This window comes from Thunnus albacares, chromosome 14 (assembly GCF_914725855.1).
Source record: "Thunnus albacares chromosome 14, fThuAlb1.1, whole genome shotgun sequence".
In the NCBI taxonomy this organism is placed as follows: domain Eukaryota; kingdom Metazoa; phylum Chordata; class Actinopteri; order Scombriformes; family Scombridae; genus Thunnus; species Thunnus albacares.
This window is the reverse complement of record NC_058119.1, coordinates 26,115,107-26,136,111: the sequence shown is the minus strand read 5'-3', so window position 1 is coordinate 26,136,111 and position 21,005 is coordinate 26,115,107. Positions and strand designations below refer to the sequence as shown.

The following is a 21,005-nucleotide window of genomic DNA, read 5'->3' as shown; positions in this document are numbered from 1 at the left end:
TGTTATTCCAACTAGAAAGCTGATGTAAGTAGTTTTTCTCACTCGGCTGCTTTTCCTTAAAGTCTGTAGAATATGATGAGAACAAGGTATTAAAGGCAAACTTGGCTGTTTGGCAGAAATACTTTCAGCAGTCAGACAAGGTTTCTGCTACCTGTCAAATATACAAATAATAATTATAAAAATCACTGTTTTACATGATAATATATATGATAAAACAACCAAATAATGGCTACCTTTAGTGTGGATGGGAAAAAGCAGGTGAAACAGTGAATTGTCCCATATTAGCTCTGCTATGTGGCTACTATTAGCAAGTACAATAGGACACATGTACTGTAGTATATGTGGCGTACTGTGATTTGCAAGTCAAAAGACGTCTCTGTGTTTTGGTGAAGACTGGATTAAACTAACAATGTTTAAACATTCAGGTCACATAATTTAGATTATATTTCAATGTGTAGTTAGAACCTGCTTTACAGTGATAAATGGTTGTTGAAATACTGTGGATTTATTCAACCTTTGCAATCAAATTTGACTTTTTAACCTTGACGCCTGCAAATCATCAAGTTAATGCTCGGTCAGCTCACAGAAACAGTTATTTAAAGCCAATAAAAGCTCTCTTACTTCTATCTATATTGCATTTTCTTTCAGTTCACCTTTTAGGAACATTTCAACCCCCCCCCCCTGCTGTCACAGACACTCCTTTAGAGCTGCTGTCAGCATCAGAATCCAACAACAAAAACAGTCCAGAGTCCAGAGAAAGCTTCACTGCAGCACAGACGCATGCAGTCAGCTCGGCCTTTATAGTCCCAGCTAGTGCAGCCTCTGCCGCTCTTTTTGCTGCAGTCCCTCAGTGCAGAACTCGAGCTCTACCAGTGTGATTCGACTCTGACAACACGCTCAAAAAAAAAAATGTGAAGTAATCCATAAGGTCCCCTGCGTGTACAAACTGGGAAGTTGTTTTGGCTAACCGAAAATGCAGCAACTCCAACAGCTGAGTGAGCAGCAATACGCTCCCGAGAGACAAACACATGAAAAGCGGCCAAACTCGCCCCCTTGTAGTTTCTTTCACCATCAGCTGACGTGAAAAAGGAGGATAGTGGAAGTAAACTCAGCTAAACTATAGTGATACAGAGAACGTGAGAATTTCATGCTAAACTGCTGAATAAATGCAGAAATAAAGTTGTTTGGTTTTCTTTTGCTGTGCTTGTTCACACAGTGATTTAGTTTGTCTTGTTAGTAATGACCTAATGACCTTTTTTTTTTTAACTATCACAAGAATTGTAGCTTATTTTCAGCTATAATTAATGGGAAAATAGTTTGAATACATCTCTAATGAATCACATACTTGAAATAATAAATCTGGAATCCTTTTTATATGTTTGGTCATCAAGGTAACCGTGGATACAGACACTCAAATACCAGGTTTATACTGTGGAGTCTATAGTAGAGCTGCAACAATTAGCCAATTAATTGAATAGTTCAACTATTTTAGTATTTTTTTAAGCAAAAATGCCAAATATTTGTCGCTTTCAGCTTCTCAGATGTGATGATTTAGTGCTTTTTGTCGTCAAACATGACAGTAATCTGGTTTTATTTGGGTTTTGAACATATGAAGACGTCACCTTTGACCTTTGACTGGGAAATTATAACAGGCATTCCTCATTGTTTTCTAACATTACCAAAACAAAGCGCAACTAATCGATTAGTATGGAAAATAATCGGCAGATTAATCGATAATGAAAGTAATGGTTAGTTGCAGCGTTAGTCTATAGGAACAAGATCAAGATGCCATAAAAAAACTGGAAGTGCATCCCTTTCAAACAAGGCTTTCCTTTCTAAAATATATTCTAAAATGAATTAATTACCAAACATTTTCCTGTACATTAGTGATGCAGTTGCTCCGTTACTTTCTTCCTTTGTAAATCTTCTTGCCTCCCTTTTAAAAAAAACACAACAACTGTTCAACTGTAAGCAGAAAAGGGGGCCCCCCTATGATCTTGACCCACATCCAATTTCTAATAAACGAACAAGAGGCAACTTATTCGCCCAATTAACAGACCCTGCAAAGTGCTCATCAATTCAACCCCCACACAGAAAATGAAGGGAGTGATTTTTACATCTACTGTAAGCACAGAAAGCTACTGTACTGTTTGTTACACCGTCGAGTCTGTGAGAGTTTCTCAACATCACAGTTGGTTTGTTGCTTTGTTTGCTGCTAATATGGAAGCCTGGATGTCTTCACAACGAATTAATAAACTCCTGTTTGCCTCTAGAAGACCAGAACAGCCCACTAATATAATATAATATAATATAATATAATATAATATAATATAATATAATATAATATAATATAATATAATATAACATAATATAATATATTCCTTATATGTAGGCTGAGTGCTGCATTTGGTCAACTACTTGTTTTCTTTTCCTTTCAATTAGATGAATGCACTCATTCTGATTGTATGGAGGGTGTTGGCCACCAAACACACACACACACTCTCTCTCTCTCTCTCTCTCTCTCTCTCTCATTTCATTTCACTTCGTTTCCCTTTTAATTTAAACCTTTATTGTCCCAGAAGGGTTTTTTTTTTTTTTTTGTTTGTTTCTCAACAGGATTTATGATGAAAAACATACAATAATAAAACTGAATAAACCGCACAATAAAACACACTGCGGCATGACATACACAGACCAAAAAAAGCTTCATATAGTCCTATAAAATGTTGATTATCAATGGAAAATATGACGCCCTTGCACAGATTGAAAGCAGCATCATCTTGTCTGCAAATTAAGCAGTTAAAGTGCAGTGGGGATAAAGTAATCCCTTATTCTTTTACTCTTGAATTTTTTGGCACTCTGAGATGTTACCCAGAGGGCTCACACACCGCCCTCGGTGGGGCTGACCGGGACAAAGCAGGAGCGGCATCAGCTTTCCTCGCCATATGTTTCTCAGGGTTGAGTCAGTTGTTTTTTTCCCCCCGCTTGCACGCCTGTAACCTTCCTGGCTACTTTTCACCGAGCTCACTAATCTGTTCTTATTGCTAAAGGCTGCGGAGCCAAGCTACGATTCAAAAGGTTTCAAAAAGTATTTAATGAAACTCCAGTGAAACGACGTTTAATTTGATCATTTCCTGCAGAAGACACAAACTGCTGTTGCATCTTCCAACAGATTTGTTGTGTTTTTTTTTTCCTCAGATATTTTGCCCACCAATTCAATTTTCTCGCCTTTTATCACAGTAGGTTCTCAAAGCAGGTTGAGACCTTGTCCTTAGTTTTTAAAGCAACTGATGAATCCGCCTCATCGCAGGGGCTCCAAACGATCAACATAAAGGCTGTTTCTACTGCAAAAATATTTTAAAAAATGACCTAACTTGACCCCCCCCCCAAAAAAAAACTTGATAAAAATGTCTATCTACATACTGGCTGTGGTTAGTCATTAGTGTTAAGAAACTACAAGCTTGGAGAAAGAACATAACCCTGAGGGAGGCAGAGGAGAAGAGATCTGTCAGTAAGAGAGTCATTTACAGGAGCTGCTCTGCGAGCAAGCGAGGCTGGAAAGAAAGCTGCAGAGAGAAAGAGAGAGAGAGAGAGAGAGAGAGAGAGATTCACTTCACACGTCTTCACACTTCAGACTTATCAAGCCAGTTAGAAGACATCGAAAATCAAATTAGTTACAGCCGACAGCTTTGTTTCAGCAAAAGTAATACATTTCGAGATATTGACTCGAGCGAGGCATCCTAAGATGTAGATTATTTGATGCTTTTTTTTTTCCTCCCTCCCTTTTTTTTTTTTTTTTTTGTCTTCTTCCTCAAGTAAAAAAGTCAAAATGCATCTAATTGGGTGTTAACAGTCAGCACCCCGACTCTGCAGCTCCGAGCAGGTTTTAGCCTCTTTTGGTTCGCTGTTTTGGTTTCCCGCTTGAACAAAGACTGCAGCAGCCGTTTCCAGTAAACAAAAAAATCAGACAAGCCAGAGCGCTCACGCTAACTGTCTAGCATCAAACGACAGACACGACATAAACAAGCCACTGGTGAGGAAAGTGGAACATCGAGCTTCTAAAGAGTCAGATGTTTGTTTGGTTTTGTTGTTTTTTTGGGTTTTTTTTTTTTTAGATGAGATCAAACCAGAACTCAAAGGAGAGTGAATAATTAAATTAATCAGAAACATAATTTGGGGTTCTCATGTTGCTGTGTGTCAGCTGGATGTGTAACTGTTTCCTAACACATTAGCATTTTATAAGCCGATGGTATGTCAGGGATGTGTCTCTGTGAAAATTTGTTATGGATTTCTTCTACCAAAACAGCCAAAAAATGATTTTATTAAAGCTCTGAGAAACGTGCGAGTTTTGTTACAATTAAACCAGATTGAAGCGTTTCAATAGACAGCTCACCTTCTTCTAGTCTAGCGAGGCTAAAAAAGGTTTGTTTTGATCAGATGAGAGACGATGAGATGAATCGTTCTCTTCTTACTGACACATCTTTCTGATTTTCAAGCTAAAAATATATGAAAGCTGATCTAATGACATCGTCAAAGTTCTCACCAATTATTTCATAAGAGGAAACGGCGCTCCGTAATAAGAGAACAGTAAATGAATGGCCTCATGTGTTTATTCACAGTCAACAGGCTGATAAATCTGCTGACATGTTTTTGGTATAAAGCTTCTTCAGAGCATCAACTCATGATATTGATAACTTTGTTCTGGAGAATAGAGACATTTCTTCTATGTTTTAATGTATAACAGAGCTGCTATTGATCTATATGTTCTCCATTAATTGGTTAATTGTCTTCAAATGTCTTTGTTTTGTCCGTCCAACTGTCTAAAAACCCCAAAGATATTCAGTTTATTATCATGTAATATCACATTTGATAAGCTGGAAACATTCAGCATTTTTGCTCAAAGAAAAATACTAAAACGTTTATTCGACTGTCAAAATACTTGGCGATCAATTTTCTATTGATCAGCTAATTGATTCATGAACTAAATGTTGCCCCTAGTACTTGACATGTATGTGTGTATATATATGTGTATATATGTGTATATGTGGTATGTCTGTTATTTGTGTTTGTGATGTAAGTTATGTTATATCTTTGTGTGAGTACTATTGATGTATTTTATGTTTGTGTAAAAAATCGTTGCAGCTCCAGCAGCACAAATGTCACAAAATTGTGAAAAATGCTCATCACAGCTTCTCTGAGCCGTCTCCAGATTACTCACTCCGTCCAACCAGCAATCCAAAGCCCGAAGATTTCCATTTGATGACAATAAAAAAAAAAGGAGAAAAGCAGGAAATACTCAAATTTCAGAAGATGCATCCGGTGAATGATTGCGTTTATACTAAATAAATCTGTTATTGTTGATTACATACAAAATACATGTTTTTTTTTTTTTTGCCAGAATCATCCATAATATAATCTTAACGTCAAGGTTCAGGAGTTTGAAGAAAGAAAAAAAATCAAAACTCTCATGAATAGTTTGTTAATGTGTTTGAGCAGGTTGATCTGCTTCAGTTGCCTCTCAGCATATTTTTCAGGCTAAAATCTAGTTTTAAAAAACTGAGCTTGCAAGATATAGTCTGTTTTTTTTTTGTTGTTTTTTTTTTTTGCCTGACCACTATTCATCTGAGAGTTTATCCTGTGGGTTTTGAAAAATTCATTCCCACTATGGGTTGGGCTATTTCCTTAACTCTTCAACAAAACTCTCCCTCAGCTGCAGTGCAAAAAAAAAAAAACAACAAAACAAAACAAAAAGCTATAAAGCTATGAGATGTTCACATGGCAACAAGACAATACATCCTTTATTTGGTTGCGACACAGTGTACCAAAAGCTTCTAAACTGTAATGTGTTTTAATTTGACTTTACTGAGGAGCAATTTCCAAGCTATCCAGCAAGCCATGTTTAATGGACATCCAAACCCATCTTCAGCGGGCTAATGCAACCCAACGACATCTTTAATGACATAATGCAAACCAATGCCGTCTTTGATTAAATAATGCAAATGTAATGTTTCGTTCTGTAATAGAATAATGTAGCATAAATTCGTTACTTAATGGAATTACGGTAGCTGCAGCGATCACTTGTCTGATGAGCTAATGCTGACTGAAGGAGGAGGAGATCCCTGGTGGTAATGGCGGAGGATGGCGGCTGTTTGGGGGGGGGGGGGGCATTAAACAAGGTTGTCTGTGTTTCCCCTTCTGCTTTTGTCACTGTCTTTCTGTTTGTCTCCATCTGTCCTCTGTCACATTTTCAGTCTGGCTCGCTGGCTGTTTGTCTTTTCTTGTCTTTCTGGTCCTCTCCCATCCTCCCTCCCCAGGAAGCTTTTCCACTGCGTTTTTTTTTTTTTTAGAGACAAAAAAAGTTGGAAATTTCCAACTTATACAAACTGTGACACACACGCAGAGACACTCACACAGCATCCAGACCTCCACTGAAGGTCGTGTCACAGATTGAATGTTCCCTACTTTTAAAGATAAATCAATCTTCCATTAATGGAGATGGTGTGTGTGTGTGTGTGTGTGTGTCTGTCTCTCTCTCTATCTGTGTGTGTGTGTGTGTGTGTGTGTGTGTGTAGAGGCCTAAAAGTTCTGTGAAAATCTGTGAATGTCTGTGTGAGCTTAAGACCCACTGCTGTATTAAAAGCTATGGATGTATGTGGGTTTTGCAGATATATGTATGTGTGTGTGTGTGTGTGTGTGTGTGTGTGTGTTTGCGCTCACTCAGACACTCAGATTGCTGATCAATAGCTGTGATTGAAGGGCCCATTAGCCATCGGAAGCAATAGAGACAGCATCACTCCACATGACAAACTCTATGAGCATGCACACACACACAAATACACACACACACACACACACACACACACACACACACACACTCTCCATATGACAGGTAACGAATGAAAAGCTCCAGTATGATGAATATATGTTCCCCATAAACACATAAACACATTTTACGACCTGCGCCGGCTCTGGCCACACACATTTTGTTTTTTTTATGACGAACAGAGTCATAGTTTATAAATATGCAAACGTAACATGAAAGGTACGGTGCGGTATATTCCCAGTTTTCTCTCATGGGTGATATGTAGCAAAAAATTAACACTGCTGTCATGTGGAAAAGTAATATCAGTGATGAGAGAAGTATTCAGCTGCTTTACTGAAGTAAAAATAGAAAAACCGCAGTGTGAACATGCATTTATACATAAGCAAGGCTGCAACTAATGATTGTTTTCTATTATCGAGTCATTCTTTTGTTAGAAATAGTGAAGAATACATGTTATAATTTCCCATAGTCAAAGGTGATGTCTTCATATGTCTTGTTTTGTTTGATCAACAGTCCAAAACCTCTAAAAAATTATCATGTGTGACAAAAAAACATCAAATCATCACATCTGAGAAGCTGAAACCTGCAAATATTTGGCATTTTTGCTTAAAAAAATGACTAAAACGATTATTCCATTATCAAAATAGCTTCTGATTAATTTTCTGTCGGCCGAGTGATCGATTAATAATCGTTGCAGCTCTATACGTTATAAGTATCATCAGAAAAATGTACTTAAAATATCAAAAATAAAAGTAATAATTATGCAAAATAGTCAGTTTCAAAGTGTTAAATTGTGCACGAGATAACAATCTTTTATCTTGAACTTCAGGATAAAAAAACTATTATTTAGGAGGATTTCTGTGGCTCTTCTGTTCAGTTTTATTGCAGGACAATTTACAACTGAATCCTTCTAAAAGTGCATTTAAACTGTGTGACAATGATTGTGTAAGTTTATTGTTTATGTCACATTGTGTGAGACGAGTCTTGGTCTCAATCTGTGTCAGATTATCAGTGTGAAGCTGTCAGACTGTGTGATGAATTGTAGCGCTATGACGTAAAGCAGAAGTGCGTCATCCACCTGCAGCTCTGATGTCATTTTGTTTTTGTGCGCCACCGACATATTAAGGAGATCAAATGTATTTTTTCCCCTCTGAACTTTATTCCATAACCGCATTTACGCAAATGTCACGCCGCCCAGTTGACTCGGTGTTGTTACTTGTCATATTCTGATTGGTTTCTCTGTCGTCGTGGGTTGTAGCAGCAGTCACATTGTCAGAATTTCGCCTCAGGCTTTCTTTTGGTCGCCGAAGCTCCACATCGGTCGTCGGTGGACGTCTCACAGTGAAATCTAGGACACCGTTTCTTTCACGACTGTCAGCTTTCATCTCAGATGTCCCCAAAAAAACCTTTTACTAGTAGATGGTGCCTAAACGTGAAACCCTGCATACATACTGTAGCTTTACATAACTCCAACCTCCATATATCTAATCTAATCTTTAATCTATAGTAATGCATCATGTTTCACAGGTTAATCATGTATTTGTGTGTAAAATGTAAAGTTAAATCTAGCAACAGCTGTTACAATATTACAATATTTCCTTCTGATATGTAATACTTGAGTATAAAGAAGCATAAAGTGGAAATGTTCAAGTACCTGAAAGTTGTACTTCAGTACAGTAGTAGTTGAGTAAATGTACTTAATTACTTGCTTCCACTTTAAAACAATGACAGAGACTTATACAGAGATAAAAAATCTGTTTGTTTCTGTTTGTTTCTGAAGAGACGTTTTGGCAAGAAATACAGATTTAGTCAAAGAGAACGAAGCTTCGGCTGAATATAATTGACTGAGACAGCTGTCAATCAAACCGTCGGTGCTCAAAATCCTCAGAGCTCACTGTTCTTGGTTTTATTTGAAACAAAAATATGAGAACATTTGCGAAAGAAATACAACTGGCGAAGCAACTTCCCCCGTTGTTTTCTTTCTTTTTCAACTTAATTAGGTGAGTTCTGGAACCTAATCAATAGTTTCTCACAATAACTCTTCACTTTCTATTACCTGAGGACCGCTGGATACTATGCTGATCAGTTCCTTTATGCAGCAGAAAGACTTATCAACATAAGATCAGGGTTAAAACAAATCAAATCTGGGTATTTTTTTCCCATTAAAACTCATTATAATCTGAAAAGGAAGACTTATATATCGTGTTACTGGTGCGATGACTCACCACAAAGACACACAATACAAGAAGTGAGATGACTTAATGAGACTTTAACTTCTTTTTCTTTCTTCCTTTCTATCAATCTGTCTCTCTCTCTCTCTCTCTGTGTGTGCAGGAGGAAGGAGACTCCAGTTTCTACTGCGAGCTGTGCGATAAGCAGTACGTGAGACATCAACAGTACGACAACCACATCAACTCCTACGACCACCACCACAAGCAGGTGAGTCAGAGCTCCTTAACGAGGCACCCAGAGGTCTGCTTTATCCTGCCACACACAACACCTTAAACCCTCCTGACCAAGGTCATGGATTTGTTCCACCTCAGAGCTCTCCCCGCTCCGGTTTCTGTTTCACAACACAACACAACACACACTGTGGTCGACAAAATCACACAAACACATGAATTGTAGCACTTCTGCTGATTGATTTTTATCACTGATATGTTAACACCCACTCAGAAAAACAGATTTTTTATGAATACATTCATTAAATGGTTGAACCAGATTCTTCCAGACCATCATAATATGTTAGGGTGATCATTGTGGATACTGGATTAGGGCAATATTGGTTATTTTATGGGTTTCTCAATTGATTTTCCATTGATTTTCTGTAATGATATATCAATAACTTCACATGCATAATGTCATATATCATAATCTGTTGACTTCTTTTATTTTGTCTATCCTATTGACATATATGAGTTAAGTTAGACTAAATATTAGGAACATTGATTTATTGATTTATTTATTTTGGTAGTTAAGTTATAAAAACAAGGCAAACAAATTATGAAAGAAGTAAAATAATAATTAATTAACAGACACAGTACATATACACATTCTGCAAACATACGTATATACTTATACATGATTTTATGTAAAACTGAAGACAATAATACACTAAAGTGTTTAAACAGCTTCAACTTGATGAACAAATGCAAAAAAAAGAAAAAAAAAAAGATTATAGCATTGACCGAAATGGTGTCGACCACCTTACCACACACAAAAGTTTTATTATTTGAAGCTACAGAATTCAGACAATAACTAAACAAGTAATTATACATATACATATGTACGCGCACATAAACACATGTTCACTCACACACTGATACACACTGTAAACTGTAATAAAACATCATATCACAAGAAGTGATTTATAATGTATGTATGTAATATATAATGTATATTTGTGTATCACATTAATTTAAAACAATTTTCAAGATTTCCTTATTGTACTATACATTTTTAGGTTCTCAAGATTGTTCCTGACGTTCGCTACGGTGGCCCTGAAGGCCCTGTGCAAAACGCTTCAGAAAACACATTTAAATCCCACTTTTAAAACATGCGTTTAGGGTCCAAAGGGACATTTTGACACTGTGATATGTTGAAAGCATATCGACAATAACATCATATTAATACTCTTTGTTCAAATATCCCAGTATTTTTCAGTCTCTTCTTCTATCCTTGTAAACTCGGTTTAAAATTTGTATATTGACACTATTGAGAAGAAAGAACTTCTACCCAATCAAAACATTTTTGTAAAATGTTGTTTTGCACCTCAGGGCCACCGAAGATCCACTTTTATTGAAATGACTGAAATTAATTTAAACTTAAATATTCCTTAAGTTGACATTTGCTGCCTTTTTTTTTACAAACATGTTTAACATATTTGATTGCAACACATTTTTACACACTTTAAAAGTTATTTGTGCAATATTATAATCAATCAGGTCATTGATTCAATCACCCAATACAGCCTCCAAAATAACCACAAAATAAATCAACAACTGAACATAATAATTTGAAGGTTGTTGTATTAGACTGCAGCAGTGTTTTTATCCATATCAACTACTCCCATTATTATTTGAAGGAGAAGCTTTTTCTTAATGAAATGAAAAAAAACATGAAATAATCTATCTTGTACGATGTCTCGCTCGATATTTTGTTATTATTTGCTGCAACAAAGCTGTAATTAATTTGTATATCTTATAACTGACTGAAGAAGTCTAATTGTATCAATTATGAGCGCTAATTGTTATGAGGATTAAAAAAACCCAACTAGGGCATCTTCATTACAATGCTTTCAATAAAGCAAAAAAAAACAACAACCCATTAATGATGACAGTTATCTAGGGCGTCATTCTAGGGTAAAATCAATAGTATATATGCCACTGATTACATAATAGCACTCAGTTTATCAATAATGCAAAGTGATAACTTAAAAAATGGAGGGACTTGTCACTTTTCTGTGATATTTCTTCTTGTCTTGTCGTTTTCAGTCTAATTTAAAACCAGTTTATTTCTCCATGTTGGGACGTGGAGGAAGGCGACTGAGAACTTGCAGCTGTTTGGGTGTTTAGAAAATTATAGGCGCTGGGAGGAATGTATTTACTGCAATTATCATTTGTTCACTTGCGAGCGATGAAAGAGGCATAATATTTTTCACAGTTAGCTGTGTGTCAGAGTTATTAGGTTTACTTGAGGATGTGGAGCATTTAGGGTATATTGTTTAAGACTGTAACTCTTGAAGGAAACGCAGCTGCACACACACACACACGCACACACACATACACACACGCACTGTCGCTAAGCTGCCCGTCTTTCAGTTCACGGTCAGTCATGCTCCCATCTTCTTTTGGAAATGGAAGCCGTTCGCTGAGAGGCGACGTCACACGGCGCTTGATTCGCCGGCGTGACGGATGCAACGAGACAGACTGAGAAAAACAACCGTATGCAGTTTATCTGCTTAAAGAGGCTGTATGTTATTCTAATTGAATATATAGTTTAAACAGTTAGAGCCACAAGTAGTAGAGAGGTGACAGGTAGAGTTTGCTCTGCTGACAGGAAACAATGAGTATGAGGTGAAAGTGCTGCTATATTAAAGGTTTACATCAATATGAGATGAACTGTGCCCTCCTATCTGACACTTTAACCACGTAGTGACAGTTTTATGTCAAATCTTATCTGTTTAAGTATAAACTGTCCACATATCTACAGCTCTCTGTGTGTATGTTGGAGTAGTGAAAGCAAGCGGCAACTATGACAACTTGAGGCTGAAGCCGATGTGGAAGCGTCAACGTCTCTCTAGAAATACTAAGAAGTCAGTCTTTTTTTTCAACAAGTCATTTTGGTCTCAATCTCTAAATAAGCGTCCTGTTGGTCATTTTGACGTCTGCCATGTGAGTGTTGATTGACAGCTGTGATTGACAGCTGGCTCACCACCGAGTCAAACTATTGTCACAATATTTCAGTAAGTTTTAATGTTACTTGATACCTGCCCTGTTAGCACAATTTAGCTAAAGCAGCTAACGTTAGCCCAAATGTTCGTTTTGGTCCGAGGTAGCAGGACGAGTTTCCAGAGCGTGAAACTCCTTATTTAAAAGGTCCTGGCTCCAAACGGAAAACATGACGCCGACCAGCTTCGATCCAAACCGATGAATGATGTCACACCTCTCTATGTCCACCCTGATATACAGTCTACAAGTGAAACACTGCTACAGTGTTTAATTACTGTGACTGGAGAAGCTCTTCTTCTCCTCCTCTTGAGAAATTGACCCTGACCTCGTGTCCAAGACGTATATTAAGGCTAAGATGATGGTAAATTCCATCTTACACACTTTATTAGGCTTAAAAGGTGTTTCCCAAAAGCATCGTAACGCAAAACGCTCTTAGAAATGATCGTAGATTAATGAGTGACTCCTTGATCATCGTAAGAAGCTCCAGAACTTGCAGGAAGAACCAGAAACTACATGTTTGATTGAAGTTCTCATTGTTTTTGTACATTTTCTAAGTCTCTACTTTGTTCATGAACACTGATGTTCTTTGTTAAGTGGCATTTGATGTAAATCGAATGAAACTAAACTAAACTAAATCAACAAATAAATTCAATAATTGATCTGCCAGTTTATATCATCCTCCTTTCCCTCTTCTCGTATAATATCTTCATCTCTTCTGGCAGAAATGTCACTTCCCTGCTGGTATATTTTTAGCTTCCATATCTTCTCTTTTCCTTTTTCATTTGTATGTTTTTCTCACGCTTACATACAGCAGATCTTATACAGAAATAATGACAGAATGACGCATGTTCATGAAACTGCTTCATTTCACTTTTAATATGATCTTCAGCGTAACATCTGCCTCCAGAAATCAATCAAAGTTCACTTTCTTAAACCAAGTTTCTTTCCACCCAGTAACATGAATCATAAAGACTGTTTACTGCACATTAAGCATCATTTTCATACTGAATACCGAGTATAAAACATTTATTTGTGTCTTTTATAACATTTAAACTTTGCGATGTTGTGTATTTTTGTTACATAGCTTACAGACTGCTCTCAGATTGAGCTGGGTCGTCCATTTGGTATCAGCAATGTCAACTAACTTCATCACCCCAGTGAACCGCAATTACCTGCAATTTCAGTACATTATATCAGCTCAGATAATGCTCATTTAATGGGATTAGCCGCTGACATTTTCACTTATAACAGCATCAGTAAAGGAGAATTACCTTCTTAAATGAGACACTGGATGATATTTCAGATTTGAAATATGCAGTGTCTTAACAGAAAAAAAAAAAAGAAAAGAGGAAATCTGTGCTGTTGAAGCAGTTCCTTATGCTGAAAATATAGTCTCTAGAATTTAAGGGATTTCTTCTGCCTCATGCGTTATTATCCTTTTTATATCTACATGGATCAGAGTGGATTACCTCGCTTATACGTCTTCTCAGCTAAACATAAATAATGTTTAGTCAGTCAGTGTTTGGGGGAATACACTGGAGACTTTTTTTTATTTTTTATCTTTGTCAACCTTGTAATAAATTTAACTTTATTACTCCAACAAATCTGTAAGAATCTGTAAGCTAATAGGAACTGAAATCAGCGGGTTTCAGTTACTGTATGAGTGTTATTCTGAGTGGTGATGGAGTTGTAGTTATCAGAAAATAATCCATACCGATCAGAATGCTCGTTTGTATGGTATTGAACCAGAAAAACATGTGATATGATCTTGTCATCACCAAACTGAGAGGTCAGTTATCAGTTAGCTGGTTAATTATGTGTGATATAATCTATAGAGTCTGTCTTTCCAGGAAAAACCACACAATAGGTCGTAATTTCAGCTGTTCAAAAATGACACATAGTTACGTTTGAGTGACAGATGCCATCTAGCAGCTGTAGTAATTACGACCTGGAGCAGCGGTGAAGGTCAGATGACGTATTTTATATAAATGTCGACATATTTCCAGACTCAGAGGAGCAGGTGGAGTGGACTGAAGCATTAACTCAACATTAGTCACCAAACCCTGAGGAAGAGTGTCGGGCTCTGAGGACAATTTGATATAGTGGCCAAACTGTGTAATTACAACTTCCGCATAACATAACTGAACGTAACTGAAGACGCTCTTAGAAATGATCGTAGATTAATGAATGACTCCTTGAGCAAAGCGTTTCTAAATGTATGCCATATCTAATAGGCACATTTTTGCATGAACAAAAAACCCAAGTACCTCCCTCTAGTTGCACCTTTCTAGTTGATGGACCAAATATGGCATCACCCATATCCCCTCTTGGACACGCCCCTCGCCTCTGTTAATCTTGGACAATGATTGGCCTGAAGCCACATGACCATATATCCAACCCATCTTTGTAGATGCCCCATTGGCTGATATGTGTCTGGATCTATATGATTGATTGTCTTTATATAATTTTTTACCTTTCTTCATGCCGAACGTACTTTATTTAAATGGTGTTTGTAAGGTGTTTTATGATGACCCTGATGAAAGCCGCAAGTCGAAACGCGTCGGTCAACTAATAAAGTTGTTCTTCATACTACAAGTGTCGCTGGAGGTCTCATCTTTCTTGACTCCTCGAGCATCTTAAGAAACTCCAGAACTTGCAGGAAGAACCAGAAACTACATGTTTGATTGAAGTTCATTGTTTTTTAGTCTCTACTTCGTTCATGAACACTGATGTTCTTTGTTAAGTGGCATTTGATGTAAATTGAGTGATGATGATGATAATGATGTTTAAATTAGAGAGTGAAACTAAATCAACACACACACACATAAATTCAATAATTGATCTGCCAGTTTATATCATCCTCCTTTCCCTCTTCTCATATAGTATCTTCATCTCTTCTGGCTGAAATGTCACTTCCCCGCTGGTATATTTTTAGCTTCTCTTTTCCTTTTTCATTTGTATGTTTTTTTCATGGTTACATACAGCAGATCTTATACAGAAATAACGACAGAATGACGCATGTTCATGAAACTGCTTCATTTCAGTTATATGATCCTCATCATGACATCCGCCTCCAGAAATCAATCAAAGTTTCACTTTCTTAAACTTCTGAACAAACTGTGTAATTACAACTTCCTGGTCGGAGACGTGATGCACACTGAGAGAGCATTTTCCCTGCACATAATAATCAGAAAAGCAGCTGTTGTCAAACTGTGAATGAATGTTTCTGAGCGAAACGACTCGTCTGATTAACAGATTCTGATCCATTTGGTCCGATAACATTTGGAAAGTCTAAAAGAGCCACATGATTAAATTATTTTATCGCCATTCAAGTGAAAAAGGAGCCAACAGGATGTTAGCCGGCTCGGCCAGAAAAATGCAAGATTAAGCAACTTTCATAGAATTGACTGGGCGCCATATTTGAACGCGGTTCTCCTTAATACGTCCATGTTTATAACAGGAGACTATTCGCTTCCTGTTTCCAAATGCACCATCGTCCCCCAACCTTAACCCCCTGGTTATTATTGTAGCCATGACGATGAAGGTTGCCTAACTTTAAGGACGAAATAACTTTAACCACGTTTCTTTTGAACCTACATCTAATCAGATCCTAACCACAGTGTTGTCATCATCATAAAACATCATTACTTTTTAACAGTGATGATTAGAAAACGCTCCTAGAAGCCGCTCTTGAGTCACGATGTCAAACAACATATTTCATTGTTTAATTTCTAACCAAAGCTGCATATCAATCCAAACATCCCTTCATACATCTTGTATTCATCTAATTGTCAACAATGTTATTTTTGTTCTACGTACAAATAATCACATCTTATAACTTTAAAGTAGGTAAATCTACTGTTATGATGTTGCTTTGCAGAGAGGTTTGTTGTCGTCTACTGTGAGGTTTTCCTGTCATTTTGTCCGGCCGTCATACTGTATGTATCTTCTAAGAATTCCTGAGGCGGGTTTGACTTACAAAAAAATATACAGCATCTGTCTTCCTGCCCGCCTCTTTGTCCCTCTGTGTGTTTGTATCTTTTTTGTCCTCCTGCCTCTGTGTTTTATCTGTCTGTCTATTTCGGTCTGTTTATCTATTTGTCGGTTTCTCTGCCGGCCTCGCTGTCTGTCTGTCTGTTGTCATCTGTCTGTCTGCGATATGAACCCACCGCTATATTATTATTATTATTATTATTTGTGACACACACTCAGACACAAACACGCACGCACACACACACACACACACACACACACACACACACAGTATCAGTATCTCCGGCTTGCAGACAGCTCGCAGACAGAGCTCAGTAAGTGAATTAAGCTGGTCTGGACTCTACTAAAGCTGACACTGGTTGGCTTAGTAAGGACACACACACACACACACACACACATACACACACAACTTTATACTTACACACAGAGCAGATAAAGAATTGCAGAGCGAACAGATAAACTCCCACACACATACTATACACAGAAACTAAATGCTATATGATCAATTTAAACACATAATATTACAGTTTTTTCTTCTCTCTTGACCTCCTAATTCTTCCTGACTGTTTCTACTAACTTTTAAGAATGAAAATATAACCGTGCTTGTCCTCCTCCTGAAGCGCCTGAAGGAGCTGAAACAGAGGGAGTTTTACAGAGCGCTGGCCTGCAGGAGGCAGAGGAGACGCAGGGAGGAGAAGAGAGAGGAGAGAGCGCTGAGGAGACTCCATCAACATGAGGAGAGGAGGACAGGAGAGTGGTGAGGAAAACACACTTCTACGCAGTAATTTAATATTTATTTGTTGTCTATTATATCTGTCCTCAGGGGCGTCATGCAGTCAGCTTTTTTTGAGGCGGCATAATGCACATGTTAATATTCACACTAAACCAAACTGTTACCAGTATTTACCTGCTTTGGCTACTATGTTTCTGATCAAACCACCTCCCTATCAGTAACTATAGAGTTATAATTGACTGACTCTTATTAACACTATATTACATTTAAATGCAATATTGAACAAGACAATGTTAGTGAACAGGCTTTAAACTCAGGGGTAATGTTAGCTGCCTAGCGAGCCGGCACTGTTAATTATTTAAGTAAAGAAAGCTCACAAACATGTAGCTGCTGTTTTTACTGACATTATTTAGCTCTTGACTCTTCTTACGTCCATCCCTGTTTATTTAGGACGCATTTCAGTGCTGCAAATTTGTTTTGTCCAAAAAACCCCAACAATTTAATAGCAAAGGACAACAAGCTAACACTAATGTTAATTACTTGTGTGTTTATAGTAAGTAATTAACAAACCTGCAGTTTGCACTGATTCAACACGACTTCCACAGCAGCAGCCAAGCGGCTCTACGAGCTCCGCTGCTAACACGTTAGCGCTTATAGCTGGAAGGAACCAAGTCTGTGTGTAGCAGGTAGAATAATAAATAAATACGAATAAAACCCCTCAGGAGGTGGTAGAGACCGAAAACAGAGCTAAAAAAGAGTGAATATTGGACTTACATTCACTGCTCACCCCATTCTTCTCTTGATGTTGTCAATTTAGGTTTCATTGTATGTGGAAAAGAGTGGACAGCAAATTTCCCTAATTGTCACACATCTTAAAATAACAAATCAAACCGTCACCCTTTCAGGGTTGTCTTGACGTGACACAACTCAACCTCCAAGGTGTGTCGTACCAGCGGCTGATTACAAGGAACCCCTGAGTGTGATACCAGTAGCTACAGGTTTCCATTTAAATGTTTAAACGAATATCCAGAAAATGCAGAAACTGCTGTTGGACAAATATTTGGAGTTGAAGATAAACAGCTGGTGGCTGCTTAATTTGCCAGTTGGGGGCTATTAAACCATCGCAGGAGAAGCAGGTGTTATTTTTTCGTCTCTTCAGCGGACGTTTAAATCACAGGTTTCATGTCATAATTTATTCACTAAGTCTTTTTCCATCGCACTTGTCACATTATTTTATTTTACACCAACTTTTCTTCCTCATCTAAATGTAAAAAACTTACTTAAACTTACCTCACAATAAAAACAGATGGGATGAAAATGCATCTAGTGCTGATCCTCACATCTCTTCCGCCATGTGTCCTAATCTACTCAAACTTCTCATAACATCTCAAAGGTTTCACTAAAAGCTTCACTGATGTCACAGATTTTCCGAACGCCCAGACTAAGTTCGTCACTCTCACCCCTCGTGTGTGTTTACACTTTTCGACCCGTCATCATCGCAGGAGAAGCGCAGGTGTTACTAACGGCGTTAACAATGGCTCCGTTGCCATGACAGTGCGACAGCGAGCCAGCGTGCACGACAGCAGGACCCCTGAAACTGAAGCAGCTAAATGGAATTTAGCCATCATTAATTTTATTTACACCTGAGCTTTTCCTACTGTGACATGTCAAGAATGTCTGCTGTGAAAAAGGGTCTATTTATTCAAAACAGACAGACAGACGCTTTTTTTTTTTAGCTGTTTCATGTCCTCTCTCCGTCTAATTACAGTGTGTTCTGTGCAGAAAATATTAACATGCTTGAGACGGGTGATCCATTACAGTGAACGCCCTGCTGTGTTAATGTTTGTGAAAGTTATTTTACAGCTGTGTGTTAATGGTGCCGAAAAATCTACATATCGCTCTTGTGTGTTCATGTGCTGGTGGGAGGCGTCGACATCTGGGACTTTCAAGTGGGCTGCCAAATAGCGTTGAACTCACGTGCCGTTTGTCTTTAAAATAAATGAATAAATAAATGAATAAAATTAAAAAAAAAACAAAAAAAAACACCCTGTAATACAAATGATAAACAAACACTGAGGTCTAGAAACAGATGATGTGGTTTTTTTGGCTGCTTCTTGCTGAAAACATGTTATGATGAGAGTTCATCTGGCGAGCTACCAAACAGAGAATTTGGTTTCTCAAAATATAGCACATGAATGCACAATTTGAGCTCAGAGCTGCGAGTCATAACCTGATGAAGATGCCCACGCAAAAAAAAAAAGAAACGTAGGTCTCCGCCAGAAAATAGTCCCTGGAGACAAGATGAGAACATTCACGACTTTTTTTTAAAATATCCATCCATGAAGGTTAGAATTTAAATGTAGGATTTTATTATTTTTTAAAAAAAAAAAACACCTCATGTCCTGACTGACATGTTTGTTTCACAGTTATTGTTCAAGATGAAAAAAAACTAAAAAAAAAAAGAAAAGACAGATCACTAACTAGCTCCCTGGTTACAGCGAGCGTTGGCACAGCAACCAATAAATTGCTCCTTGCTGTGCTTAAAGGGGATTATCAGCATGGCGATAAAGTGTCTCTGACCAATCGCGTCGAGCGGCTGAACCCACTCACTGCATGGAAAGTCGTGTATCGGTATCGGCTGTCACTGCCATTTTTTTAGATTTGCAACAATGCAGTTTGGCTCCTGGCAAAAAGGCAGAGAGAGAGAGGAAAGCATGACCAAATTGATTTTCAGCTGGATTTCAGCTCCTCTCGCCCTCCTCACCGCTGCTCCCTTGTCTCCTCTCCTCTCCCCTTTCGCTCCTTTCTTCCTCTCCTTTCATCCTCTCCTCCCATCTTTGTTTCCTCTTCTTCTTTTCTCCTCTCTTTTCATTTGTTCATCTCCTCATTCCTCCTTACTGCTCTGCCTCTTATTTTCCCTCTCCTCTCCTTTTGTTCTTTACATTTCTTTCATACTCTCCTCCTCATTTCCTCCTCTCACTGTCTTTTCTCCTCTTTTCTCCTCAATCATTCCTTTCATGCTTTTGTCCTCTCCTCCCCTCTTCATTTGTTCCCTCATCTTCCCACTCTCCTCTCTTCCTCTTTTCATGTTTCCTTTTTGTCCTCTCCTCCTTCATTCCTCTCCTTTCACTCCCTCCTCCCCCTCTTCATTTGTTTCTTCTTCTCTTCCTCTTAATCTATTTTCTTTTGTCCTCTGTTCCCCCTTGTTTCCTCCTCTGCTCCCTTTTCCTCTCAATCCTTCTTCTTTTGTCCTTCTTTTCATCTCTTCTCTTTCATCCTCTCCTCCTTAATTCCCTTCATTTCATCCTCTCTTCCTTTCTCTCCTCAGTGCTCCTGGTTCCGGTCCCATGTTCAGGTCCACCACCGTGGCGGTCGACCCAGCCAGTCAAACCAGACCAGACTTCATGCAGAACTGGGCCGACATCCGTACAAGCAGCACACTGGGAGCAAGTAAGAACTCTTATCTTCTTAAAAGGCGTGTACTGCGCCGCTTAAATACTTTATGAGCATGTGTTTGGTTTTGGTGACGAGGATATCACTCTTGATATTCGGGGATTAAACAGAGCGTGGTCTGCTGCAGTGATGCTGAAATATCCTGATCGACAGCAGACTCAGGCCGCTCTGAACATCTATGTACATGAGATGCAAAACGCACACACAGATGAGACGTTGTGGTTTAGGGGAGGAAGCCATATCAAAACAGGAACAAGTCCCGGGCAATTAAAACTGCTTTAAGGGCTCGATCGGACAAACATTTACATCAGCAGCGGAATCGATTTGTTTTAATGGAATCGCCACAAACTGAATTTTATGTCATAAATCAGAGTTTTAAACTTTGGTGAACTTTGAGACTCAAGGTCCTGCTGTTGACCAATAACAAACCGTGTTGACGGTGCTGACCTTTAGGGAATCGAGAGTCCAAAATAGAAGAAGCTATCATTTTAGCTGCAACACACTACAGTAACTCCAGTATTATATAACGCTGCTCTGCCAAAGTGCTTCACAA

At 38.2% G+C, this 21,005-nt stretch overlaps 1 protein-coding gene across 1 annotated transcript in view; it reads left to right on the top strand.

The window, feature by feature from the left end:
• LOC122997369 overlaps positions 1 to 21,005 on the top strand; it is a 77,809-nt gene that overhangs the window by 39,978 nt on the left and 16,826 nt on the right. Inside the window, exons 2-4 of the mRNA XM_044373455.1 lie at positions 9,158 to 9,262; positions 16,887 to 17,023; positions 20,328 to 20,449. Of these exons, the coding sequence (XP_044229390.1) occupies positions 9,158 to 9,262; positions 16,887 to 17,023; positions 20,328 to 20,449 (364 nt within the window). The remainder of the gene's footprint in view (positions 1 to 9,157; positions 9,263 to 16,886; positions 17,024 to 20,327; positions 20,450 to 21,005) is intronic.